Consider the following 27,435-nt stretch of genomic DNA (forward strand, 5'->3'; position numbering starts at 1 on the left):
ATAAGCCCAGAAGAAGTTTAATTTTTCACTTATTCCCTCAAGGTCAGTTTGTTTTAACAGTCCAGGAAGTTGTTAATTTCCTTTCAAAGGTTTTATATTCAAAATCCTCTCTCTTAGTCTGTCAACAACCCCCCCCCCCCCCCCCCCCAATGATGAGAAAAGTCCATCCTCTCCGTCTTCTGCCTGCTCAAACAGGCCGTTTGGAGATTTTCCCTACATGACATCACAAAGGGCAGTAGCCCCTCCCCTTCATGACATCACAAAGGGCAGTAGCCCCTCCCCCAGGTGGGTGAAACTCCCACAGCTAGGTGTTTGTTCTGCCCTCTGAGTCTGCCTTCTCACCGTAAACAATAGGACATGGAGCCAGAAAGCAGCGAGTACACCTGAGCCCTTCCAGAGAGGGGGCGTGGCCAGACACAGCTCATTTACATATTTAAAGCTACAGACACAGAAACAGCCTGTTCTGAGCAGGGCTGAAATAGAGGGGTTTATAGACATGATCAAATACAGGATCCGAGTGGATTTACAACAACACACCTCACACACATGATGAAGAGGAGCGAGGACACTGATTTCACCTGAAGAAGAGATGACAAATTTTAAGGCAGAGAGAGGAAAAAAAAATCTATTTTGGAAGACGTGCTTGTTTGTTTGAGTTTTGAGTGAAAATGAGAAATAAAAACAGTTTTTCAGTGCAAAGCAGATCCTCACAAATAATGACCTTCCGTCAGCCGCACAGTGTCCACGAGGGAAGAGGGAGGAAGATAATAAAAAACAAAAGGAGAGAACACGGAGAGGAACTGAGAGGAGGAAATCAGTGTTTGTTCTCTTCTCTGGTTGTAAGAGTCGAGGGAACGTGACATTTCACCAGCAGAGTAAAACAATGAACGTCAAAATGTCCCGAAACTCCGGAAATTATTTTTCCAACTATGACAACAAATAAGAGAAATAAAGAAATCAAAGGAAACAAACTGGAGGAAATGTTCATGTTCCAGACCCACAATGACAACAACAAACACAAAGAGAATAAACGCCTTCTGAGGCACAATAAAATATGAGATCAGCAAGGATTTAGTCAAGATTTCTTTTTTATAAAGTGTCATGTTGGAAATGTCCAGGTTCATCTTTAAAGAGTCGCTGTCACTCTGTCAGATATCTTAACAGAATGTTTGCGACCCTCAAGGACAGAAAAGAAGAGAAACATGTTACTGAAAGAAAATCTTTATTAAGTCAAACATCAAAATACAAAATGCACCGCCCACCATGAGAAAAAAAAAGAAAAGTCTAAAACAGCTTCAAATCATTTCACACAAGTTACAGATCAGAAAATCAACATTGAACTCCATCATCGCCTCCGCCCTGCGCCGCCTCACTTTCCCGCCTGCTGAGCCTGACGGCGAAGCAGCACGTAGATCTTCTCTTTGATCCAGTCCTTGTTGTACGGCTGGTATGTCTGTGTGTCGGCGCGGTACCTGAAACAGGAACAAGAATCAGACGTCCTGTGGTCTCAGGAGGCTCCAACTCATAGAGGTCATGTGAGCCTCCCCTCACACACCTGGGGGAGGGGCTACTGCTCTTTGTGATGTCATGAAAGGAAAATCTCCAAACGGCCTGTTTGAGCACACATTTTCTAAAACAAAGTGGAGCAGGCCGAAGACGGAGAGGATGGACTTTACTGTTGAATTACACATAGCACTTATATAAAGGCAAGTATTCTCATTAACCCCCCCCCCCCCCCCCCCCCCCATCTGTCTGACAGGGAGCGTCTCTGTGGATGATACAATTATATTACTTTGTTTTATTATTAACTTTTGTCCCTATACTGTAAATATTGTGTTTCACACACGAGAGATGCTCATATGCAGTGTGTAGCTTACGTTATTTGAGACACACACACACACTCTCACTCTCACTCTCTCTCTCTCTCTCAAACTTACACCAAGCAGCTGAGGTCGGCCAGGTCATCGATGAAGTCGAACAGCTGGCTGATGTCGTACGTGATTGAAGGACTGTTGGGATTCATTCTCTTTAAATGCTCCTCGTACATTTTACACACACCTGAGCCGGAGACAAAAGACAGTCACAACACTTCTAACAGAGTGATCGTTTTCCTGCTGCACATCGACACAACATGATGCTGACGGCTCAGATTTCTTACCTTCCATACACTCATTGACAGACTCGTAGTCGGCATACGTCCTCCCTTCTGGCCTCTTGGTGGGCTGCACGAGCAGGATGGTGTGGGACTGCGAGAGAAAACGGGAGAAGGATGAGATAAATCTATGTAGGAACATATTTGTGATTTAAATTTAAACTGACTTAAAACAGAAACATCTCTTCTTTAGTTGTGAACTTTCACGGATCTTTGTGTGTTTTTGTAAATAGTAGTGCGTCTTTAAATATTAGACAGTGTTTTCATAAACATCAGTTAATGTTTTAGTTTAAATATTAGTTGGTGTTTTATTCAAATATTAGTCGTGTTTTCATAAATATTGGTCGTGTTTTATTTTAAATATTAGTCGGTGTTTTTCATAAATATTATTCAGTGTTTTATTTTAAATATTAGTCGGTGTTTTTCATAAATATTATTCAGTGTTTTATTTTAAATATTAGTCGGTGTTTTTCATAAATATTATTCAATGTTTTATTTTAAATATTAGTCGGTGTTTTTATAAATATTGTGTTGATGTTTTTTTAACGTCCCCCCACTCACATGCTAACCTGATGCTAACATTAGCAAACAACTGGCAACCACAGAAAACGACTTCTCTGCTGATATAACGAATTAAAACAGAATCTACTTTAAACTGTGAACGATGAACAACAATCAGAGAAGAAATACTAATTCCATGAATAAGTATCAAAACGTACTAACCATGATTTTTGATGCTTTTCTTCGGTTTCGGTCGATTTTTTTCGGATCCTGTTTCTTCTTCTAGGATTAACAGTTGCCGATGACACCGGAAGAACAACTCTTCTTCTCCTCATTTATTTTCGTTGTGATTCAAAACAGTGACTCTAGAGGTGCACAGCGCCACCTACTGTCCCGGAATTGCCTATTTTTGGTTTGGTGCTTTTTCGGTTGGGAAGTTCTGTTGGGCAGTGTTCACTTCAGAATTGGATTTCTACAAAAGACTTAAATTCTCCAACTTTAGAACATAACAAAATAAAATTTGGTATTTTAATGGAAGACAAAAAGAAGAGGAGAATGTTTAATGCAATCATTATCTTGGCCAAACAATATATACATAAATGCAGATTTCTAAAAGTCAAACCATGCTTCTTTATTTTCATGAATGAATTAACAAATTTCCAAAAATCAATTATAAAGATTAGAACTAAACGAGCTGCTGAAATAATGAAAGTTTAAAGTCATTGATTTCAGTTTAGACCTCAGTTTATGTTTTATGTTTCATTGGATTGTTTGTGGTTTTCTTTCTGTTTATTAGGTCATGTTAAGTCAAGCTCGGTCTGTAACATATTATGTAAATTGTGATTCCTGTAATAGTCAGAGTTTGATTATAAATAAATAAATAAAAAGTTCTGTTGGGCAGTGGGCACAAACCCCCACAGAGGCAAACAAGGTGGTGAACAAACACATCACACATGACCCATACAAACACAATGAATTATTAATATAAACATATATTACCAATGTAGTATATATACATGTAAAACAAAGACATTTAAATAAAACACTTGGGGCGAGGGGGACCCGTAACAACTTGCCATTCACACTACAAGGAAATACATAAACGACTCACTGGTAAAACTTTAAGAACAACGAAAGGAGAATTTCCGACGACGTAATGATCTTGAACGCACCCTAAGTGTGCGCTAAAGCAGGAAGTAGTTTCCGCCAGCGGCCGGAAGCTGTGTGAGCAGACAGGAACAACAAAGGGGAGAAAGTGCCCGGGTTTTAAACACACCAGAACACCAAACAAAAGGAAAATAACGCGTTATTCTCTGTAAGTACATGTTTGTCCCTTCGAGGCGGTTTATTCAGGAGCTTTTGATCCACAACTGAGAGAGAGAGTTTTGCTGCCTCGCGCCGTTATTAGCATCGTTAGCCTCTCCTCTGTGAGTAATGAAGATAACAGATCAGTATTATTAACTCCTCATCATATAAATAACTGCAGCAATTACCGGTGCTGTTAATTCAGAAACATTAATTCATTTTAATTATCGCTTTCTTTTAAAAGGTTTACCTTTAATATAACCCTCATTAAACATTTATAAATGTTGGAGTTAAGTTTATAAAACATGTTTCGATGTGGACCAGAGAAAGTAGGTGCTTTGAAGGCCACCCCACACGGCCGTTTTGGACGCCCCTGGGTTTGCCAGATATGAGAGCAGTTATCAGGTGAACAGGTGTTGCAGTGATGGAAGCGGGCAGTGGAACTGCTTCAGATAGAAGTGATTGTACCCGAGCTAAAAAGCCTCTGCATGTTTCTAATAAGCTCCAGCAGCAGAAAGCTGCTCAAACTAGGATCAATGTTGGAGATGCTTTTGAAACATGGAGAGAGGTTAGAACGCAGAAAGCTTTACAGACCCATGCAGAGCTGGCTAAACACTGAAGCTACAGTGTCCACCACATGCATAGCTGGCTAAACACTGAAGCTACAGTGTCCACCACATGCAGAGCTGGCTAAACACTGAAGCTACAGTGTCCACCACATGCAGAGCTGGCTAAACACTGAAGCTACAGTGTCCACCACATGCAGAGCTGGCTAAACACTGAAGCTACAGTGTCCACCACATGCTGACCTGTGTGAGCATCCACTCTAGAGAGGAGGGGGCGGTCTCCATGTTGGAAATGCTGTCTCAGCCTAATTGTGAGTCAAGCTAACGACAGGCTGAGAGCTGGTTTTGAGGCGGGTTTTAAGCCTCCTGACAAACCGTTACACGGCGCCCACCCATCAATCAGCTCAGCTACACGCCTTATTGTGAATAACTCTGATCCTTCATCCTATAACTCTAAACTGGGTGCATTAGCTTTGATAGATTTTTACTGTCGTATCCAAGTTAAAAATGCAAAAAAAAACAAAATTTATCTGAACAAATTGTCTTTAAATGTCGTTGAGCGACGCGTTCACTCTCATCATGTGTTCATAGTTCTACAGAAGCTTATATATACTATTATTATACTTATAATAAAGTTCATGCTAAAGGCAGCGATTTAATCTGTTCCAGTTTGATGAAATAAAAACACTTGGATTTAGAGACATGTTAACACAGTTCTCTAACACGAGAGGAGCAGCAGACGGACAGAAGCTGTGAGTTTAAGCTCAGATGCTGTAATGTTGAAGTCAGTTATCTCTCAGGCCTCCTGATGGCTCTGATGTGCCTTGAAACGGTTAACGGCAGCTGTAATCCTTCCTCCCACTGGGCGTGTGGTGATCTCATCCTGGTGATACGTGAAAGCCGGGATTTCCACAGTCTCTTTTTTGTCCAAAAATAACTGAGCCAAAGCTGATATCAGACCTCTCGTGATGAATGACTCCCATTGTTTTTTGTTTTTTTTATTTTCTACAAGTTTTGCTTCATGACATCATTTCCACTCAGCTGCTCAAATAGAAAATACGAACAGACAGTTTACTCAGAGTACGGAGAGTCAGAGGATTCAGCTGAATGTAAAGTCCTTTTCAGTCATTCTCAGAACAAGTTGTGAGCGCCTGATGAATGCAGAGTGGAGAGTTATAATTTCAGGTCACCCAACATCATGGCAGAAACTGATGAGTAACACTTCTAAGAACCCTTAATGAAGCTAAAGATATCTACTGAATTAAATAAATGCAAATATCCTCAGAGGCGAAGGCTGACTCTTCTATCAATATGATTTATTCAAACTTTAAAGCTGCTTTACAAGTGGAGACTGTAAAATATGTTTTAGTTTCTCTCTTGGCTTTTTAAACCGCGGTCGAGTAAATTTCAGATGACAGAATGATTTTCATCCCGACACGATCCTCTTTTCATGTTTGAACCTTTTTTGTTTTTTTGACATGTCATCCCCACGTGGTACCATAAACACCAACATGTACAGTATCGCCTCTCATTGTCTCCACAGGATAAAAGAATTTGGTGTGCATGTGAGGACAAGCGTCTGCGGAGCCAACCATGGCGAACAATGCAGAGGATATTGAAAACAACATGGTGAGTCTGTCTGTGTGAGTGTTTTAGGTAATCATTACAGGATATAATGGTCGAATCAGTAATAACTGATAACTTCAGTTTCTCTCGGCCTTTCACCCAACAAACGGACGTTTATGGTCGGAGTGTGAATCAGGAAGGTGGAAACATCAGGAGTGTAAATAGTGCTGTCTGCGTTTGACTCTCTATAAATAAGGGTGTGGTGTAGTGATGAAGTCAAAGTCCCTCTCTGCTGTCAGAGTCCACATAACACACTAAGGCAGAGAGAAAAGCTTTGTTTACACCAAACTGTCTGAAGCGGCATGTTACGCTCAGGGAGGACGGCGTGATGTCAGTGCGATTATCAGTCGAGTCACGCAGCTGAGAACGAGCGCTTTGTGTTTACAGAACACAGTTTTCTGTTTCTGCTGAAGAGAGACACGAATATTATCAGAGAAACCCCTCTATTTCAGCCCTGCTCAGAACAGGCTGTTTCTGTGTCTGTAGCTTTAAATATGTAAATGAGCTGTGTCTGGCCACGCCCCCTCTCTGGAAGGGCTCGGGTGTACTCGCTGCTTTCTGGCTCCATGTCCTATTGTTTACGGTGAGAAGGCAGACTCAGAGGGCAGAACAAACACCTAGCTGTGGGAGTGTCACCCACCTGGGGGAGGGGCTACTGCCCTTTGTGATGTCATGAAGGGAACATCTCCAAACGGCCTGTTTGAGCACACATGTTCTGAAAAGTGGAGCAGGCAGAAGACGGAGAGGATGGACTTTTCCAGTCCCTTTATCATCGTTAGTATCTTTAAGTAGTGACATTTTTAAAACACGACTGATCATCATATTTTACCCACAAGCTGCTGCTGCTGTATTTGTGCAATTTAAAGATTTTGCAGTGTTTGGTAATTTAAAAAAAACCCATCACAATTTGGATGCTTTGGACTTGTACTTTTGTTGCCGTGGTAACGAAACGGGTATTCATCATAATCGATCTTTATCAAAATGTCATTAAAGGTTAAACATATCTGTTATTGTGAGTGTCGACTCAGCCTGACAGAACTACAACCAGAAACATGTCTAACTCCACTTCAGACAAGTGTTCAGGATCCTTCGTGCCGTCGGGAAGATCCCGACCTTGTTCCCAGGCCTGAGGAGCAACACGGCGTTCCTCTCAGGGAGGTCGCTCTGTCTCTGGAGGCTCGTCCTGTTCTGTGAGCTGCTGCCACATGTCTTGACCCGCCTGACAGTTGTTGCTTCACACAGTCTGCTTGATTTCCAGGATGCGTTTGCTCTGATGGGAGATCTCCTCGGGCTGAGAGGGAAGGAAAACACGGAGCGTCTGAGGCTGCTTTCTGCATTTAAAACGTATTAAAGACAATGATAGAAATCGAGGTTTTTCATTTCATGTAGTTGGTCTTATCAGCTTCAGATAACGTGTCAACCCCTCTGCTGTCTCACATGGCCTCTAGTAGAATTAACAGACAGCTCAAGTACGAGACGAGCTGCTTTGAGTCCGTCGGTGTCACAGACGTGAGTTCCCTTTCCAAGCAGGCTGCAGGTCGTTGCACCATCAGCTTACGCAAACAGTTACAGTGTGCTTAACACTCATTACAGGTCTGTTACATGCTCACACAGGAGTCTTTTGTTCAGTGTTTTTGTTTTGAAACTTGAAATGAGTCTTGCAAATGTTTTGAATTTGGCTCTTTAGTGGGAAATACGGCTGCAGAAAATATCTGATAATTACTGAAATATGATCAGTAGAGAACTACTCATCTCTCTCTCTGTCATGCTATATGTTCACTGACGTGAGGATGAGGCAGGAGATATTCAGGAAGAGTTCCCTTAAAGTCAGGCAGCCGTGCGGGTAGAGGCTGCTTGAGTGTTATCAAAGACCAATGTTTCATTTACTGAGGGTGTTGGCGTTTAGTCGACCAGACAAACATCCCGATGTTGCACGATGAAATGCAAAGTAAAAACGTATTCCCCTCGCTCACCTTTCAGGGCACGCAGGAGAACAACGTGCCCCCTGAACCCCCCCAGCAGCCACAGGAGCCTGGGGGCATCAGGGCGCGGTCTCGAGGAGGCGACGGAGCAGGAGGGGGAGGAGCTGACGGAGGAGGTAACGGAAGCGGTCCGGAGCAGAATGGACAGCCTCCCGCCGCTCGGCCTCCTCGTGTGGTCGAGGCCGAGGAGGACGAAGACGAAGAGCTGACTCTTAAATACGGGGCCAAGCACGTCATCATGCTGTTTGTTCCTGTGACCCTGTGCATGGTGGTTGTCGTGGCGACCATTAAATCAGTCAGCTTCTACACGCAGAACGACGGGCAGAGATTGTGAGTATTCTAACTTTGATTGAAGCTGCAGACTGGACTCAGATCCAGCTCTCACTTCTTGTCTTGTTGTTTAAATGCAACACAGCTGCTTCACCAGCAGGGGGCGCTCGTGCACCGTGCATCGCTCCTGCATGGGTTGAAAACCAAGACAGCTCTGGAGCTGCATAAGATGATTTAGACAAAGTCTGGATCTGCACAACAGTTTCGACCAATCTCTGCTCAGACATGAAGGAAACACGTTGAAGTCCTGGTTTCTCTCACAGCTGTTTTATTTTCGCCCCTCAGGATCTACACGCCGTTCCCCGAGGACACGGACACAGTCGGACAAAGAGCCGTCAACTCCATCCTGAACGCCACCATCATGATCACTGTGATCATCGTCATGACCCTGGTGCTGGTGCTGTTGTACAAGTACCGCTGCTACAAGGTGAACGCCGCCAAACCACGCTGGACTGAATTTACACGTCTGACCTTGTGTTGTGTTGCATGAAGAGCTAACCGTATCAGATCAGCTCAGGCGAGCGATGGCAGACGCTCTGTCTCTCCGACGTTTCCTCCGAGTCGACTCTAAACTCCACGCGTAGTTGTGTCGCTGCTTGGTTACCACGGAGATGTAATGTTCATTTTTACCACGCGAGTGAAACGTCCAACTTAACCAAAACATCGAGCTTTAGGGGCGCTGGTGGCGCAGTGCGTGCGTCCCATGTAGCGAGGCTGTGGTCCTCGCGCGGGCGGCCCGGGTTCACGTCCGGCCTGTGGCTCCCCCTCCCCGCATGTCTCTCCCCGCTCTCGATCCACCTTCCTGTCTCTATAAGAACGGAGAAAAAGGCCAAAAATAAATCTTAAAAAAAACAAAAACATCGAGCTTTAAACTCGACCAATCAGAGAGCAGCGTTTTTCATGTCTGATCGTCTCTGAGCAAACAGGTGGCCGACCGTCATCGTCGGGGTGTTTTCCTCTCACGTGGTCGTTTCAACCTGCCCGCCTGCGTGCTGGCACGATCCACCGCCTTCCAGGGAAACGATATAAAAGAGCTGTCAGCCACGTTTCTTCCTCCGGAGGATCCTTCTGAGAAACGACGTCACTCAGTTACCTCAGTGTGAAATGATTCAGACCACAAAGCCGTTGAAGTGCGTTAATAGTTAAAGTCTGAGTCGTCATAGTTTCCCTCTTCGTGCACTCTGCCTTTCAGTCCTGAAGTTTCTGCATGTTGCACGTTGTCATCTTTGTTTCTGGAGCCAAATAATGGACTTTTCTCCAGGTCGTCAGAGGTCAGCTGGGAAAGCGAATTAGCCGCTAAGGCTAATTCATTGTCTGCAGAATTAGCTGGTTAACGAGCCAAGCAGACAAGCTAAGAAGGCGAGCAGACGTCGTGCTAACAACCTTACAAGAACTCAGGGCTTACTCTCTTCAAACAATCACAGGGGCAATAAAAGCTGCCGCCCGACCTCTGACAGCACGCCAGACTCTCTGCTGGTCCATCGATCGTAAACACCTGACAGCCGTGAAACAAACAACAATAAAACAAGCAGCTCTGAGAAGGTGGATTTGAACCGTGGCAGGTCGGGGAAGTCCCAGGTGTGTTTGTGGGGACGGGGGTCTGCAGTGGATCCTGTACGGTCTGCTTCCCATGTTGGCTCTAGAGATGTCTAAAAAGGGAGCAGAAAGAAGTGAGAGAGTCCTCTGAGCAGCTCCCACATCTTTATGCATAAATTAAAGTTTTATAATCTGTAATTTAAACGGATGAGTTATTTACAGCTGGGGGAGAAAGAGACCAAAACCATTTTTGATTCCCGCCGTAAACACGTCAGTTCTCGTTCTCATTTAGACCGAAGGACGCCGGAAAAAACAACAACAACAACAACAACAGACCCTTTAAGAAAACGAAGCGCCCCAGAACCTGAATGGTTTCAGTGTTTACTGAACTCTTAGCTTTGACTCTAAATCACTGCAAATATTTCACTCCATTGTATTTTCTATAAGTGTGAAACCTCAGCAGACAGGCAGGGCCGAGCACATGAGGGATTTTGATAGGCGTGGTAACTACCTTTAGTTTGGACCGCACCCTGCCGAGCAGACTGTGCTGCACGTGACTCTGACTCGTCTCTGTCGCAGGTGATCCAAGGCTGGCTCTTCCTCTCCTCCCTCCTGCTGCTCTTCTTCTTCTCCTACATCTACCTCAAGTAAGCCTTCAAACCCGTCTCCAAGTTTTCTCACGCTCGTAAATGTCAAGTGCTCGTAATAAAAGCTGGATGGAGTCTTTGCAGGCGAGTGTGTGTGTGTGTGTGTGATGCTTGTGCTCCGTCCAACAGAGAGGTTTTTAAGACCTACAACGTGGCCATGGACTACTTCACCCTGGCGGTAATCATTTGGAACTTCGGCGTGGTGGGCATGATGTGCATTCACTGGAAAGGCCCTCTGCGGCTCCAGCAGGCCTACCTCATCATGATCAGCGCCCTCATGGCCCTGGTTTTCATCAAGTACCTGCCCGAGTGGACCGCCTGGCTCATCTTAGCCGTCATATCTGTCTACGGTAAATCCCTTCAGAGGTCACGACCTTCAAACATCTGCTTCCTCTTAGCCTTAAAGAAGAAACATTCAGAATGTTTAACCCTTCGTTGAGGCTCAAATACAGGACAGTGACGGACGCCTGCTGTGATGTCACTTCCTCTTTCCTGCTGTGCTAAAAGAGGCAGAAGGAAGGATGTTTCTGGAGTTCCAGTAAATGTCAGCTTACTTACATATTTCTGAGAAAAGGTCGGGTTAAAGCTGAAGATGAATGTCACTCGGCCCCCTGCTGTTTAAAATGGGTACTGCAGTATGACCGTCTTGAAAGTGGCCTGCTGGGGAGTCGAGGTCTTATCTGGAGGGTTTCTTGTTGTTATCCTCCGTCAGAAGCAGCTGCTGTCATCACACACGTGTCACGTCAGGGAGCTGTTTTCTGATTGGTTCCTAACATGTCTTCTTCCTCTCAGATCTGTTAGCCGTGCTCTGTCCCAAAGGGCCGCTGAGGATCCTGGTGGAGACGGCTCAGGAGAGGAATGAGCCCATCTTTCCCGCTCTCATCTACTCCTGTAAGACAGAACACAGAGCAGTCTGTGAATGTTGGTAGATCGATGACGCAGGCGGGGCCACACGTCCTCATTAACACAAATCTGCACCTTTTGATTCCTCTCCAGCGACGATGGTGTGGCTCGTCAACATGGCCGACACGGACAGGCCCAAGAAGAACTCGACGGAGGCGGCGGCGACGGCGGCGCCGACGGCTCAGCCAGAGGCCGCAGAAGGTGAGCCAGGTGTTTACGTTTCACTCAGCGCCTTCGGTCACGTTGTTTAGTCTGACGGCTGTCGCTCGTCCGCAGGCGTCGCGTCCCCGACTCCCTCCAATCTGTCGCAGGACGACGGAGGCTTCAACCCGTCCTGGGTCAACCAGCAGCAGCACCAGCTGGGTCCCATCCAGTCCACCGACGAGACCAGGCGGGAGATCCAGCAGATGCCGTCAGATCGTCCTCCTGCTGACGACGAGGACGACGAGGAGAGTGAGTGATGTAAAGTCATGACGGGTGATCACGTCTTCGATTAGATTACCGACAACGACCAGCAGCTCTTTAAAATCCATCCCGACGAGAGAGTGAAGGACGCGTTATTATTCTACCGTTGACCCCCCCCCCCCCCACACACACACACACACACACACACACACACACACACACACACACCACCACTCTGTTTTTAGTCAGAGCAGATTAGGAAGCGATTATTCACAGCAATTGCTAGGTTTCCTTTCCGTCCTGTTTGGGAGGCTGCGCTCTCCTCGGGGTAAATACGGGGTCTGAGCTCTTGTTTGTACAGTAATTACAGTCGAGGGAGGATTTCTGTCGGGGGGGGGGGGGGGGAGGGTGCGGCGCTGGAGCGGATCTGGAGTTGTGACTCCACCCTGATTGTGGTGTCCTGTGTGTTTTCAGGGGGCGTCAAGCTGGGACTGGGAGACTTCATCTTCTACAGCATGCTGGTGGGGAAGGCCTCGGCCACCGCCAGCGGCGACTGGAACACCACGCTCGCCTGCTTCGTAGCCATCCTCATTGTGAGTGACCACAGCTGCTTATTTTTGTGTCGGGCTCGAATCACCGCAACCTCCTCTGTGTGTCTCAGCACAAGATGCAACCCGGCGTTATGTGGAGCGCTTGGTTATATAACCTGAGGTGTTTGTTTTTACCCTGATTGAGCTCATGCTGTTTGCTACACAATCACTCAAAGTGCCGTCTCCTCACAGGGCCTGTGTCTGACCCTGCTCCTGCTCGCCATCTTCAAGAAGGCGCTCCCCGCTCTGCCCATCTCCATCTTCTTCGGCCTGGTCTTCTACTTCGCCACGGACAACTTGGTGCAGCCCTTCATGGACAAGCTGGCGCTCCACCAGTTCTACATTTAGCAGGACGCTGCCCTGTTACCTCTCACCCACATAGCCCTCCGGCCAACCACACGACCACGGCGGTCCCTTCACAGCCGGGGAACAAAAGTGCGATGCAGGGGCCTGTCCCGCCCCCACGTCCCCTCCTAAGAACCCATGACGGGACACGAGTTGTTTTTTGTTCTGCCTTTTTTTTCCCGGCGCCAAGGGAGGGTTTCCCTCTTCGACAGCAGCTGTTCTTATCGATTTTATTTCCCTTTTAAACCAAGAAGTGACATTTCCCGCTGCGCTCGGCGGCTCATCTTCAGATTGCTGATCAGCGGCCGGTCTCAGGCTCGACCCCCCCCAAACCCCGAGAAGTCAGCAGGAGTCTTCTCCTCTGCAGCGCCCTGCTTCACATCGACAGCTTCCTGCAGTCTTCTCCAGCAGGTGCCTTGCTCAGGGACACCTCGGCGGTCGCTGTAGAGCAAAGGGAGATGAATTCTTTAAATGTCCCTCCTCAGACTTTGATCTCCATTTTTACAACCACTGCAGCCCGAAACCCAGGAGACGATCTGACGGACACTGTAAGATGATAATAGACGGTAGATGTGTAGTTAGTGTTTGAGCTGTCAGTCACCAGACGTGCTTTTCTCACTGCTGCCCCCCCCCCACCCCCACCCACCCACCCCCACACACACACACACACACACACACACACACACACACTCTCTCTTAAAACACAAGAAACCAGCGCTCTGACACTGGAGCCGTTTACACCCCCCCCCCCCAAAAAAAAAAAAAAGGTGGATCAGAAATGTAGAAAGATTTTCGTCTGTGGAGTAAAACACGAGTGTTACTGTGACGCTGACTTGTTTCACACGCACGCACACACACACACACACACACACACACACACACACCTGAGACTTGCCTGCCGTGTCAGCCGTGTACTGTCAGCCACTGAGCAGTTCTGCTGGAGCAGTCGGAGGTTCAGTGCCTTGCTCAAGGGCATTTTAGTCGTCGTCGTCGTCGTGTGACAGAAATGTGCTTTTCATTTTCTTCCCGCACCGTGTTGTTGTTGTTTTTTTTACGACCTTCTCCTTCAGGGATTGTAACCTGTGATCATCTGGTCACAAACTCTGAACCTTTCGGCCTCATGACGCTCGCCTGGTGCTGCCTGGAACTATGCTACATCCAACCTGGAAACCATCTCAGCCACACACGGATACTCCTTTTCCTTTTCAAGATATGCATACCATGAACTTTGTACTTTTTGGAACATGCTGGTAAAAATGCCGGGATGACTCTGACAGAGATGCTGTCACGGTTCAGCGTAAGGAATAAAAACACCGAGTTGTGATGAATGTAGCTTCAGTTCAATTTGATCCTGAAAACACGTCGAGCTTTATTTGCCTAACTGCGTTTGAATCAAGTTTAAAAAACAAAACGAAGCAAAAGGCTTCAATCAGGTTTAAAGTAACATTTTGTTTCTGTGAGAAGTCGAGAAGCCAAACTCCGAGGCGTCTCGTCCATGTTTGGTCGACGGGGGAGGAGCTTCACTCGAGGTTAAAGCAGACCAAGTGGGAACAAAGCAGTAACATTTGTTCTGACCTCTTTTCTTTCCCTCTTTCATTTTGGGGACATGTGTTGGGTGACTGGCTTCTTTTCTGTCCTTCACTTTTGCATTTGTGTGTTTATGCAATTCAGATTTTGTTTTTTTTAAATAAATAATGAAACTCTAAATTCTTTCTGTGCAAATTCTCAAGTGTCTCTTTTTTTTCTTTCAGCCGTGTTGGACCACTTTAGGTAAGCACACGCACGAGTACACCCGAGCCCTTCCAGAGAGGGGGCGTGGTCAGACACAGCTCATTTACATATTTAAAGCTACAGACACAGAAACAGCCTGTTCTGAGCAGGGCTGGTTTATAGACATGATCAAATACATTCTGTCTTTGTCACATTGTTGATGTGAACTAATAACGAGCTGACCAATGGGATTAAAAACCCGACCCTGCAGACTGCGTGACAGGATGTGATGGTCTGTCGTGGTCCTTGATAAGCGTCATGTTGCAGATGTGTTTATCGAACGTCTCACGTGGCGGAACATGAAGCTGAAATGTGACGGCGATATTATCAAGCAGTCATATTTTTGGTGGGAAAACAGAAGTCCTCAAAGTGTGCAGGAAACTGCAAAGTGCTGGAATCACTGATACACAACACACAGACTACTGACAAAAATCTGTGTGAGATTTTTTTTTTTTATTTATGCAAAGCAGCTCTGACCTTCCAAACGGAGGTCAAACACCCCGGGAGCAGCCTCTTTACAAAATACTGCTGACTGATTATCTGTGGTCGAATCCTCCCCGAGTCTGACGCAAAGCGTTTCTGCAGACGGTGGGAACATTGTGGAAATTCCTCGGCGTGCTGATGCGCTGGCATCCCACGCTCGCCGTCCTCCGTTGCCAACTGGCCCGACGGGCGCTGCTGGCACGGCGTCAGGCCTGCTGGACGCACTCGCTGTCACCATGGGGACGGTTTGGCCTGGCCGGCGTGCACAGTGGCGAGCTATGGCAGCTCACGCAGAATGTTTAGCCTCACACTGTGACTTACCTAACGAGCCCTCTGCTGAGGCCTCTCTTTGGCATGTGAACCGTGACGCTGCGCTCAGGAACAAACACACAGTTAATTCCACAAGGCTTCCCTTGCATCTATTCCAGACACTTGTTCTGTGCAGATTAAGTTACACCATCCACTTAAAGCTGTTTGGGTGGCTTTCCAAGAAGAGATTAAACCGTGGTCAAGATTCCCCAGTGACGGGAAAGAAAAGAAATCTGAATCTTTTGTTTTGGTTTCTCTTCTCTTGTAAAACGTAACTAAAGGTCACAATTCTCTGCAGACTTTTAAGCTTGTTCTGTGGCGAGCGGATGAAACTGCACGGGTAATCCGTCACTTTCAGCCTCTGCATGGAGGAGACTTAAGCTGGAGTCATTACGGCTGTGCGTTACACCTGTGTGCGTTGGAGGTTTCCCAGGATAGCTCTGCTAAGGGGATTACTGTGCAGGGAGGGATATCTGTTTGAGACATGTAAGACTTGAGTAATCGCTCCAGACGGGACAGGCAGCAAGCACAGACCCTCAACAACACAGGAGGAAGAAGAAGAGAGCTCGAATTCAGGAGAATCACATCCGACATGTCTAAGGACAAGCTGGAGAGCCTGGTGAAGCACATGGAGGAGACGCTCTCAGAAATGGAGCAGCTCAAACTGCACTGCGGGAAGCAGAGCGAGGAGCTGAGCCAGCTGGTGGTGGAGCTCCGGCGGGAGAACCAGGAGCTGGTGGAGAAGTACAACCAGCTCGCCGTGGAGATGAAGGAGGCCAAGGAAATCATAGAACAGCTCCAGGAAACAAAGTACGCCTTCAACGCCAAGGAGAGGCAGGCGCAGAAGCTCAGCCGGCAGCTGTGATGGGCCGGCGAGGAGGAGCATGTGACCCGAGTCCTGGAGGAAAACAACACCGGACAGACTGGGAGGAAAAACGCAGCTAGTTACAGAAGATGTTGAAATAGTGGGTGGACTTGAAGGCTAAACTGGGTGCTGCTATTTTCTTCAATGCATAGAAACAGTTTTTTCTGTCTTCACATGTACTTTGTAGGTTTTAGGAGGAGGTGGATGTAAAGCTCGGTAATTTGAATGTTAACTTAAATCCTGTGGTTTAGAGCTCCTTTTAAAGCGACGTCTAGACCTAATTGCAAGGAATCAAAAGTGGAGATCTTTAAAAAAAAAAAAAGTCCATGTGGAGAATATTGAGTGAAAGAAGTGGGTATGCCTACATGAGGCATTGTGCTCATTAGGTTTCTATAATTAAAACAAGAACAGCTGCGCTGCCCCACTAAAGACTCTATTTAATGGCAGCCGCTGGATGTTATGTTTAGCTCTGTAGTGAGCAGAAGAAGTGGGTGGTCACCTGTGTTTGTCTTCTATAAGTCAAGGTGCTAAAAATACCTGATGATCCCTTCCGACCTTTGACCTTGGGGGCGGGCCAATGAGACTTCAGTGTGCCTCGCTCCACGCTGGGCTGCAGGACATCGACAGACTGAAGATCAGTTCCCTTCATGTAGCCCGATAAAGTTTAAGTTCTGCAAACTGACATTCAGTGTCACTGCTGTTGAAAGTTGTCCGACTTGATGAAGGTTTCTGGAACTCAAACGAGAAGTTACATCCAACATTTCCTGGTTTTCTTACACAGAGAGAAAACATTAAGACCGCTCGTGCTAAGCTAACTACATCTCAGCTTCATGGAACAATAAACAAGACGACTAATAAGTCAAATCCCCAAAAAGTCAAATTCAGACATTGAAAGCTAAACAGATTTTCTCTGAACAAGTAGCTGAATTCTTTGTAGTTTTCTCATCATATCTCCTGCAGTGTTTAAATGTCACCATGTCTGTAGATGTGTAGTCTGTTAAAGGCACTGATGGCCGGATGTGATCAGCGATGTCCTTCAGTAATAAACCTGTAACTGAAGATTTACTCTTCATCATGTTGAACCTCTGACCTGCTGATGATGTGTTTAGTCCTCGTGTTGTTCGCTCCTACAGAATCAGTGCAGCCCATGCTGAAGTGTAGAGTCCTGCAGTTCCTGGAGTGTCCACTAGAGGGTGGCTGCAGACGCACAGGAAGTCACATACACACTCTGCATCACATATAAGAACAATCCAACTCACAGCTGAATCTTAACAAATACTCTCTGTCAGCTGGACGTCTGCAGACACTTCCTGCCAACAGTTCTTAGAAGGTGACGACCGATGAAATCAGGAAGAAAAGTCCTGAAACTATAAATATCAAACATGTCCTGAAAGTCATCCGAGCAGTCGAGAGCAGCTGATCGAGCTGTAAACCTGAACTTCCCCTTTCTGATGTCGTTGTTTCATACTTGACCGTAAACACAGACCTGAACAAGCTGGACTTGATTTCAGTGTGATGGTCCACTGAGCGAGTCCTTTCCCTTCTGGGACTTGGTGAGAACTTTCCTGTTGGGTATCCGTTTACATGTGGGCTGCTTTAAATTTGAAAACGTTGATTCGAATGTGTTCGAGCCGCTCAGTCTGGCCTGAACACGGAGAGCGATCCCCCGCTGTGAGCGGATAAACAAACATGTGGCTTCAGTCGGATTCAGCGGCTTTAAAGGAGGTTTTACTTTGTGAGGAAAAAAGTATCCGTCCAGACTGGTTCATAAACCCTCTTCTGAATGAATCGAAGACAAATACACTTTTCACCACGAGGTATTTTTACTCCAGGCCACAGCTACATAACTCCGTACTTTTGTATGTTTGATTTTAAATGCTGGTTGGGATGTATACAAAAACCAAACCTCCTATAGGAGCGAGCGAGGGAGGTACAAACCTTTTTGGAAAACATAGGCAGCTGTTTAAACATAGCTTGGGTATAGTGGCTGCGGTGGTTTGCCCTTTAAAAGCCAAAATCATCATGTATGTGTTGTTTTCATTCATTTCCAACATGTTTGGGCAGATATTGAATTTAAAACTTCAAATTCTTCGGAGAGGGTTTTTTATTTGCGTTCAGTCTTTAAATGATCGTGACTGCAGAGACAGATTCAGTCTGTGGACACTCGCTGCTCTACAAGCATGTTGTTGACACTTTGGTACTTCTTCTCTTTTTCATTTGAATTCTTTCTAAACACAACTTTGGACCGATAAAAACATTTAGTCTGAGGCATCTGTCATTTTTAGAAGAGCTTACGCAGCAGACCACACGGGTTCATTACTGAAATGACTTGTGTAACCAAAAACTTGCAGCATCAGAAATGATGCAAGTTCAAAAGCAGAAGAAGAAACGTGCTACAAAAAGCCCAAACAGCCTTAACATTGAACACGCTGCACATACATGAACCATACAGTCAGTAATTTACACGTTTAGAAGACGCTGAAATTGTCCTCTTAATAAGTCGTATTAAGTCACCTGACAGCAGCCTGCAACCGATTTTCTCCTTTGAGACGTTCAAGAGGAAACATTTTTGACCCCCCTCGCCTCCCCTACAATCTGACCGGGACAATCTCCCGCTGTGAGGTGCATGTGTGAACAACGAGATCAGAAGGATTCACCTGGCAGTAATCCTGTAATATTCCCCCGTACAGTGTGTGTGTGTGTGTGTGTGTGTGTGTGTGTGTGTGTGTGTGTGTGTGTGTGTGTGTGTGTGTGTGTGTGTGTGTGTGTGTGTGTGTGTGTGTGTGTGTGTGTGTGTGTGTGTGTGTGTGTGTGTGTGTGTGTGTGTGTGTGTGGATGTGTGTGGATGGAGACATGAGCTAATCACACCTATTTGGTTTTTTGAAGCAGGCTGTAAACATGTTCATGTCTGCTGTAAAAACAGGCTGTTTGAATGGGTGTGTATGTGACTTCCTGTGCTGCTGCAGCCAGCCTCTAGTGGACACTCCAGGTACTGCAGCCAGCCTCTAGTGGACACTCCAGGTACTGCAGCCAGCCTCTAGTGGACACTCCAGGTACTGCAGCCAGCCTCTAGTGGACACTCCAGGTACTGCAGGATGTTACACAAAACAGCGAATGATTGATGTCCACCTTTAAAGTTTCTAGTCGGATTATAAACAATGCAGCAAGTTTTGACCGGAAGTCCTTTCATGGTGACTGCTGTTACCCGTCTACTCTCTGCAGAAGAAGAAACGTTAACTACAGCCCATTATATTTCCAGAGGTAGCTACACGTGCCCACACTGTCAAAATAAAGTCCTATTTGAAGTAAACATAAAAAGTAAAGGATCATATATCATGTAATAAATCACAAAGTGTCCTTTCACAGCCAGAGTCCACATGTGGGACCCATCAGCAGCCTCTCCATTAGAGCCAGCTCTCCAAACACACTCCACTTGGACCCTGCTATTACATGTCCGGGATTATAATGACGCGTTTGACACTTTCCACTGAGGACTGGATGCTTTATGGGCAGCTCACAACAAGCGGACACGTTGATGAACTGTTATTTCCTCAGTCTGAATTACAGACTGCGCGTAAAGGTCGCCTCTCTGACAGGGGGGGCCGCGGCTCCGCTGCTGGATAAAAAGCGCGCCGGTGACGCGCTGAGGAGCTTCAGACCAGCAGCACGTTCTCCTCTTCTTCGTCTTCTTCCTCCTCCTGACACAGAGAGAGAGAGAGAGAGAGAGATAGAGAGAGAGAGAGAGCGAGAGAGACAAAGGCTTCCAGTCAGAGAACCCCTCCTTTATAAATCCAGGACTGCGCTGCAGCTCCTTTCATTCGGACGCGTCTTCAGGTCCAAGCAGCTCCGTCAGTCCTGAGTCCGAGAGGATCCAGCGGAGAGTTAGGACTCCAAGAAACCGCATTACAAAGCAGTCTGCAGGGTGAGTAGCCTCTTTATTTACCACAGAGAAGGACACTGGATGATTTTACTTTTTTTTTACGATGTGCTCCTCGTGCCACCTTGAATCAGCTGAAGTGGTTGTGTACTTTTAACTCTTGGAGAAGGTTTGATAGAAAGTTTGTGTTTTAGATTTCAGGACTCAGCTCTTCTGTTTAAGAGAGAACCTGAGTGTAGAGACAGTGATGTCCTGAAAAAGACAGAGAGACATTTTCATCCTCTTGGATTAAGGGATCAGCAGAGACCTGCAGGACTGATCCCATACTGAGCCCCAGTGTGCAGATCCAGGGGCTCCTCAGGGACTGTCTTACAGCCGGACCAGGTCCTGCTGCTCTCACTCTGAGCAGGACTCAAGACGGTGCTTGTCTATTGATGAATAATAGTTCATTTTGGTTGGATCAAAGTAGAGCCGGAGGGCTGGAGGCTTTATGAGCTGCTACAATACACAGTGATGCAGGAATGCTGCTCATCAGTCGCCCTTTATTTATTTAAAGGGACAGTGCACCTTTATGAACATGTCACATCTCCATGTGTAGTCATAAAACCAAAGAACAACAGACACATTCAGTGTTCAGGACACAGAAACCTTCACAGTGACTGTTTGAGTCTGAGCAGCTTTCTGCAATCTTCTATCTGAACCAGGTCCACTCAGAGGGAGAGAGCAGCTCTCTGATTGGTCCTTTAAAGTAATAAAAGCGTCATCATGTGGAGGGAAAGGTTCTTTATGTGTGCAGTTATCCTGATGTAAACAAACAGGAGCCTGAGATGAAGGCTGAGAGCATGTCTGAGAGGCTGATCCAACCTGTCCTCGTCTCTGCCCAGGCACTCAGGCGTCATGGTAGACTGAGTCAGAGGTGTTTTGGCAGCTCCAGCCGACCCCCCCTCCCAGAAACCCCCCATTTGCCCTGGAAAAAACACAAATAAACAGCCTGTGCACATGCAACAAAGGAGACACTTTTTATCTCAGTTAAACAATGAAGTGCAGAGACAGCAGAGGGACACGATGAGGAGAGGTTTCAAGTTTAATAGAGTCAATAAAGTTCCACGTCTGCATCTCTCTGAGCTTCACTTTACATACATGTAGTGTCAGCACAGTTCAGCCTGACAGTCTCATCATGTCTGAAAACACTGAAACCGTCCCCCACTCAAGCTGCGTCTTCTAAAGGTCGAGTGCTGGAGGTGCTCGTTCTTCTCAGCTCTGTCGTTGATACGATGAGCTGAGAGTAAATCAATCATTTCCTTCAGCTCTTCTTGAGCTGCTCACAGATGTGACACTTGAGGTCTTCACTGATCCAGCTGCTGAGCACAGAGCGAGCTGCTGCGTCCGTGGCTGTGTGCGTTCAGGCTCTGCAGGAAGAGGGGAAGTCCTTACATGCACAGATTTATACTGAGTGAGGAAACGCCTCAGGATAAGTTTCCTGTTGTTGGATCAGATGTATTTCCTGAAGACGTGTGTCAGTGTTGATCAGGCTCAGCAGTGACTAACCCAGGACTGTGATGTGTTCCAGGGAACGATGAAGACGCTCCTGTCTCTGCTCGTCCTCCAGCTGCTGCTGGCTCCAGCTCTCATGGTAAGCTTCCAGAAGAGCGTCTGAAAGCGAACCGCCGACAGCTGCGTCCACAACCCGACAATCATCAGCGTTACAATCATCAGTGTTACAATCATCAGTGTTACAATCATCAGTGTTACAATCATCAGTGTTACAATCATCTGATCAGTGTTACAATCATCAGTGTTACAATCATCAGCGTTACAATCATCAGCGTTACAATCATCAGCGTTACAATCATCAGTGTTACAATCATCTGATCAGTGTTACAATCATCAGTGTTACAATCATCAGCGTTACAATCATCAGCGTTACAATCATCAGTGTTACAATCATCAGTGTTACAATCATCTGATCAGTGTTACAATCATCAGTGTTACAATCATCAGCGTTACAATCATCAGCGTTACAATCATCAGCGTTACAATCATCAGTGTTACAATCATCTGATCAGTGTTACAATCATCTGATCAGTGTTACAATCATCTGATCAGTGTTACAATCATCTGATCAGTGTTACAGTCATCTGATCAGTGTTACAATCATCAGTGTTACAATCATCTGATCAGTGTTACAGTCATCTGATCAGTGTTACAATCATCAGTGTTACAATCATCAGCGTTACAATCATCAGTGTTACAATCATCTGATCAGTGTTACAATCATCAGTGTTACAATCATCTGATCAGTGTTACAATCATCAGTGTTACAGTCATCTGATCAGTGTTACAGTCATCTGATCAGTGTTACAGTCATCTGATCAGTGTTACAATCATCTGATCAGTGTTACAATCATCTGATCAGTGTTACAATCATCTGATCAGTGTTACAGTCATCTGATCAGTGTTACAATCATCAGTGTTACAATCATCTGATCAGTGTTACAATCATCAGTGTTACAATCATCAGTGTTACAATCATCAGCGTTACAGTCATCAGTGTTACAATCATCAGTGTTACAATCATCTGATCAGTGTTACAATCATCAGCGTTACAGTCATCAGCGTTACAATCATCAGTGTTACAATCATCAGTGTTACAATCATCTGATCAGTGTTACAATCATCAGTGTTACAGTCATCTGATCAGTGTTACAGTCATCTGATCAGTGTTACAGTCATCTGATCAGTGTTACAATCATCTGATCAGTGTTACAATCATCTGATCAGTGTTACAATCATCTGATCAGTGTTACAATCATCTGATCAGTGTTACAATCATCTGATCAGTGTTACAATCATCTGATCAGTGTTACAGTCATGACTCTGAACCTGATGATTGGAAACATTTCCCAGGTTTAATGATCCTGCACTGTGACATCATCATCATCATGAACATACAGACTCTGTGTCTTTAACCTGCTGTGTTTTGTCCAGTTGCCTAACGTGGATCAGTGGGACGCGTGGGGTCCGTATGGAGAGTGCAGCCGCAGCTGTGGCAGCGGCGTGACCATGAGAAGCAGACGCTGCATCACCCACAGGTAAGACTAACACACCTACACACACACACACACATGAACGTTCCTGTGAGAACACACAAGGAGCCGGGCGGGCTGGGGGGGCGGGGGGGCGTGCAGGGTGTTGGCTGCAGAGGAGGATCTGATGGGGAGTGAACATTTTTCTTTTTGCCCTTTTTGACTCAGAGACCTCAGAAGTTGTTCCAACAGATCGGCCGTGTCGCTGCACGCTGTGTGCTTTTTAAAAGTATCATTTCTGTCCACTCTCAGGCGTGTTTGGACACCTGAGTAAACAGCAGCACAGTGACGCTTGCTTTGTGTGTCGAGTCATCATAGGAGGCTGTTTCTTAGGAAGGCTTTCAAAGGAAGGCTGCAGCAGAGCGACACCTGAGCAGATCAGGGGGCGGGACAGGTGCGATATCGTCCTGACTCTGGCGTTACAGGAATCCACACGCCGCGTCCCCGTCCTGCAGCCGGGAACTTCCCCCCTTTATCTCTCCAGCTGAACGCCATCCTTTGATTGGCACATCGAGGTGATGAGGCCTAAAGTTCACCGCACTGAGAACCTGAAACCTCGCCGTCACACTGGGGGCGGGGCTTCTCGCTCTGCGGCGTCTCCGAGCTTCTTCTTCTTCTTGTGTTTCATGGAGTCCGCTTCCTCTTCTGAGTTTATTGTTTCAGAGTGTTTGTCAAACAGTCACCACCTTCATCCTGGTGATGATGAAGTCGTGTTGTCTTCTTCTGCATCCATCAGCCGTGGCGTCCTGCTGTGTCGGCTGCAGGATGGAGGCGTGTCTCAGGCATTGAGCAACGATTAGGAGGGAATTTGATAAAATGCTAAATTAGATTTTGCCCTCCAGGCTCAGCAAACACTGTAACGTGTCCAAACAGCGTCCTGACGTCTGTGTCAGCGTCTCCATGTTTAGTGTGTGTGTGTGTGTGTGTGTGTGTGTGTGTGTGTGTGTGGAGGTCAGCTGAAGGGCTGAACAGGGACAGATCAGAGTTCAGATGATGCAGGCGTCCAACATGTCGGTGCAGTCAGTCAGTGAGTCAGTCTGTTCCCTCTCTATCTGAGGGGAGGAAGCCCCGCCCACTCTCACCTGCTGTAAGTGGATGAACTCTGTCATGTCTTGTTTGCCAGGATGATCAGACAGCTGCTGACTCATCGTGAGCTTTACAGGAACTCCCTTTTTACTCCGACTTCACTTCACTTTAACGAGTCAATGCAGGTTTTCATTTTGTCCATCACAGGCTTCCATCCCACTGATTGTGTTGGTTCAGTTCTTGAGCATGAACGTGTCTCTCTGTGATCAGTCTGATGGCTCCTGGTGTTTGTCCTCCGTCCTCAGGTGAACACTGGAAGGCTGCGTGCTGCCGCTGAGTGTTTGGACATGTTTGTACTTTTCAGTTCTGGCGTGCTGACAGCAGGAGAACGTCTTGTTTTGTGGGCCCGAGGGCAGCTCCTCACTAAGAGGTGACTTAATCATGTGTTATCAACATGGCTGCGAGCGAGGGTGTCGAAACCTTGTGCTGTCTCACTGTGGGTCTGTGCGAGTCCCGGGCTCCACGCCGTGGATGTCAACAGATTAAAGAGGATGACACTTAAATTTCAGAGGAGAAGGTTTTTACTTGGCAGACAGTCTGAGCTGTGTTTGCATGCATGTGCTGCAGCCTCAACTACTCATTAAGTCTTTGTGCCTCATTATGACCACCCGTAAACATTTCATGGACGTTCAGCTGCAGGAGAGACGGGAGGTTTATTTCAGCACTGATGAAAACACATATCTGTGGCTTTGAGGGGCCTTCAAAATGTGAAAACAGTTTTTAGTATTATTGTTCTTGAAGCTTTAAAGTGTAAACTCTGAAACATGACACGGGGTCAGAACAGCAGCTGCTCCGTCTCCACCTGTCCATCCTCACTCGTCTTCACTTTGGACAAATACGTCTGATGTGACGTGTCCACGAGCACACGTTCACAGCCTGTAAGATGAAGTAAAAACATCGATGTCTTCTCTGTCCGCAGGGCTGATGGAGGACACAACTGCGTGGGACCAGACAAGTCTTATCGCTCGTGTAACATCCAGGTGAACAAACACTCTTTGTGCAGGTCTGTGTCGGTGAATAAACATCAGCTGTCAAGAGAACGCCGACGCTAACGTAAATCACTGCATCGTCTGCAGAGCAGCTAGGACAACACGTTTGACCGCTCGCTGATGTCTTCCTCTTTGACCTCTCCGTCCCCTCTCATTGGTCCTCTCAGGATTGTCCCGAGGGATCCAGAGATTTCCGTGAGGAGCAGTGTTCCAAGTTTGACGGCGCCGACTTCCAGGGGAAACGTTACAAGTGGCTCCCGTATTATGGAGGTCAGACTCATGAACACGTGAAGCGAGGATTTCAAACATGTGTCCAGCTGTGCTCCGTCCTCTGTCTGAGATCCGTGTGTGTCTCCTCCAGCTGAGAACCCCTGCGAGCTGAACTGCATGCCCAGAGGAGAAAACTTCTACTATCGTCACAGCAGCGCCGTGGTGGATGGGACGCCGTGTCACCCCGGGCGTAAAGATGTTTGTGTGGATGGAGTCTGCAAGGTAAGGTTGACATTCTGATTGGACGATGCCTCTCTGTGAGTGCTGGGATTGGCTCCAGGACATGTGGTTCAGACATTAGATGGATGAAGGTGACTGACCCACCTCGTCCTCCCTCTGAATGTTTGAATCTGTTCTCAGTCTGTCTGAAGGCTAAAGGTCCAGGTGGCTCAGCGGGATGGAGCCCCCTCCCTCGCTGCTCTCTTTTGGTTCTCATGTCATTATGGCAGCAGCTCCTGTGTTTGACCTCTGTCATCACGTCTCCGTCACCTCCTCTGTGGGAGCAGGAGGCGCTAATCTGCTCCGTCCTCACCTCCTCATTTGGAGCCTTAATCTTCCTCTTTAACCTCCAGATCCAGATTTGGGTTTTTAATGAGCATCTCTCTCAGCCTTTTTTAAATCAGTTTTGGTGTTGGGTTTGGCACAGAGAGCGCGGTCTGTCCCTCCCTGAGCCGTGCCAGTCTAAAAGCTTCAGCAGCAGTTTTGATCGTGAACACTTTGTTTTCTCTCCTGCAGCGTCTGGGCTGTGACAACATGCTGGAGTCTCCTCAGCAGGAGGACCCCTGCCTGCAGTGTGGGGGCAACGGGCAGTCCTGCCGCCGCGTCCAGAACAGCTTCACCGTGCGCGACCTTCCAACTGGTACGCTGCACGCCGATCACTCCTGACAACGAGCCGCACAGCTGTCAGTTCAGCAGAAGTAAAACTGGAAGCATCCAGAAGGAAAGTGTCAAAGTCTGTGTCGCTGGAATTGAACTTTTTATTTTCTGTCTCAGGCTACAACCAGATGTTCATCATCCCCGTTGGAGCGACCACCATCAGCATCAGAGAGACAGTGGCCACGCGCAACTACATCGGTGAGTTGTTACAAAACAGCCCGTCTCCATGACAACCGTCTCTTGAACACGACAAACACTGCTTTGTTGTATGTGAGCTCGGTTTTGTTGGCGGCGCTCTGACAATCAGACGTGCTCGTCTCAGAGACGATCTCGGACTTTAACAAAGTCTCTCTCTTCGCGGACGCGTCACAAAGCGAGCCGGACGCTCCGCCTGTTAGGGACACACGGGCCCGGGCATCAGAACAAACTGTAACTGTGACCTCTCTGAGCAGCCATCAAGAACCTGCGTGGGGAGTACTACCTCAACGGACACTGGGTCATCGAGTTCTCCAGGGCCACTCCCATCGCCGGCACCGTGCTCTACTACCAGAGAGGAGCTGAGGGGGACAACGTCCCCGAGACCATCATCGGCCGGGGCCCCACCACTGAACCTCTGGTTGTTGAGGTCAGAACTTATACTGCTTCTTTGATTCCATCTTCACCTCCAGTGTTTGACCTCAGCCTGGGACTAACGTGCTCTGTTCTCCTCACAGCTGATCAGCCAGGAGCCAAACCAAGGAGTGGAGTATGAATTCTACCTTCCCAACGGACGCTCCAGAGAGGGATACTACTGGAGCTTTGGATCCTGGTCGACCTGCAGCAAAGAGTGTGGATCAGGTCAGAGCATCGTAGCAGCAGGTAGCATCTGGTTTAAAGTGAACTTCATGAAATCATGTGACTGTTATGTTTCCATCAGGCTACCAGACTCGTTTGGTC

General features: G+C 46.9%; 3 protein-coding genes across 3 annotated transcripts in view; 2 read left to right on the forward strand and 1 right to left on the reverse strand.

The window, feature by feature from the left end:
• Nucleotides 1–1,205: 1,205 nt before the first annotated feature.
• On the reverse strand, nt 1,206–2,983 carry LOC306840897 (enhancer of rudimentary homolog). The gene is made up of 4 exons (XM_079370479.1): nt 2,876–2,983; nt 2,159–2,246; nt 1,938–2,058; nt 1,206–1,472 (listed from the first exon to the last, which is right to left on the reverse strand). Exons 1-4 carry the CDS (start codon nt 2,876–2,878, stop codon nt 1,370–1,372), a joined length of 315 nt encoding a protein of 104 aa, XP_079226605.1. The 5' UTR covers nt 2,879–2,983; the 3' UTR covers nt 1,206–1,369.
• An 833-nt stretch (nt 2,984–3,816) lies between these two features.
• On the forward strand, nt 3,817–14,598 carry psen1 (presenilin 1). The gene is made up of 11 exons (XM_079369887.1): nt 3,817–3,968; nt 6,068–6,153; nt 8,131–8,462; nt 8,748–8,889; nt 10,578–10,645; nt 10,775–10,995; nt 11,438–11,536; nt 11,642–11,749; nt 11,825–12,001; nt 12,428–12,546; nt 12,736–14,598. The coding sequence occupies exons 2-11, from the start codon at nt 6,118–6,120 to the stop codon at nt 12,889–12,891; spliced, it is 1,458 nt and encodes a 485-aa protein (XP_079226013.1). The 5' UTR covers nt 3,817–3,968; nt 6,068–6,117; the 3' UTR covers nt 12,892–14,598.
• A 5,455-nt stretch (nt 14,599–20,053) lies between these two features.
• The window catches only part of paplna (papilin a, proteoglycan-like sulfated glycoprotein), a gene marked incomplete at its 3' end in the record, with an annotated part of 7,833 nt that continues 451 nt past the window's right edge, over nt 20,054–27,435 (forward strand). The window contains exons 1-11 of the mRNA XM_079369293.1: nt 20,054–20,237; nt 21,763–21,825; nt 23,181–23,284; nt 25,284–25,344; nt 25,521–25,623; nt 25,715–25,845; nt 26,359–26,482; nt 26,617–26,697; nt 26,952–27,124; nt 27,213–27,336; nt 27,416–27,432. Coding sequence (XP_079225419.1) covers nt 21,769–21,825; nt 23,181–23,284; nt 25,284–25,344; nt 25,521–25,623; nt 25,715–25,845; nt 26,359–26,482; nt 26,617–26,697; nt 26,952–27,124; nt 27,213–27,336; nt 27,416–27,432 — 975 coding nt within the window. The 5' untranslated portion in view covers nt 20,054–20,237; nt 21,763–21,768. The remainder of the gene's footprint in view (nt 20,238–21,762; nt 21,826–23,180; nt 23,285–25,283; nt 25,345–25,520; nt 25,624–25,714; nt 25,846–26,358; nt 26,483–26,616; nt 26,698–26,951; nt 27,125–27,212; nt 27,337–27,415; nt 27,433–27,435) is intronic.

Source organism: Symphodus melops (assembly GCF_947650265.1).
Source record: "Symphodus melops genome assembly, chromosome: 19".
Classification (NCBI taxonomy): Eukaryota; Metazoa; Chordata; class Actinopteri; order Labriformes; family Labridae; genus Symphodus; species Symphodus melops.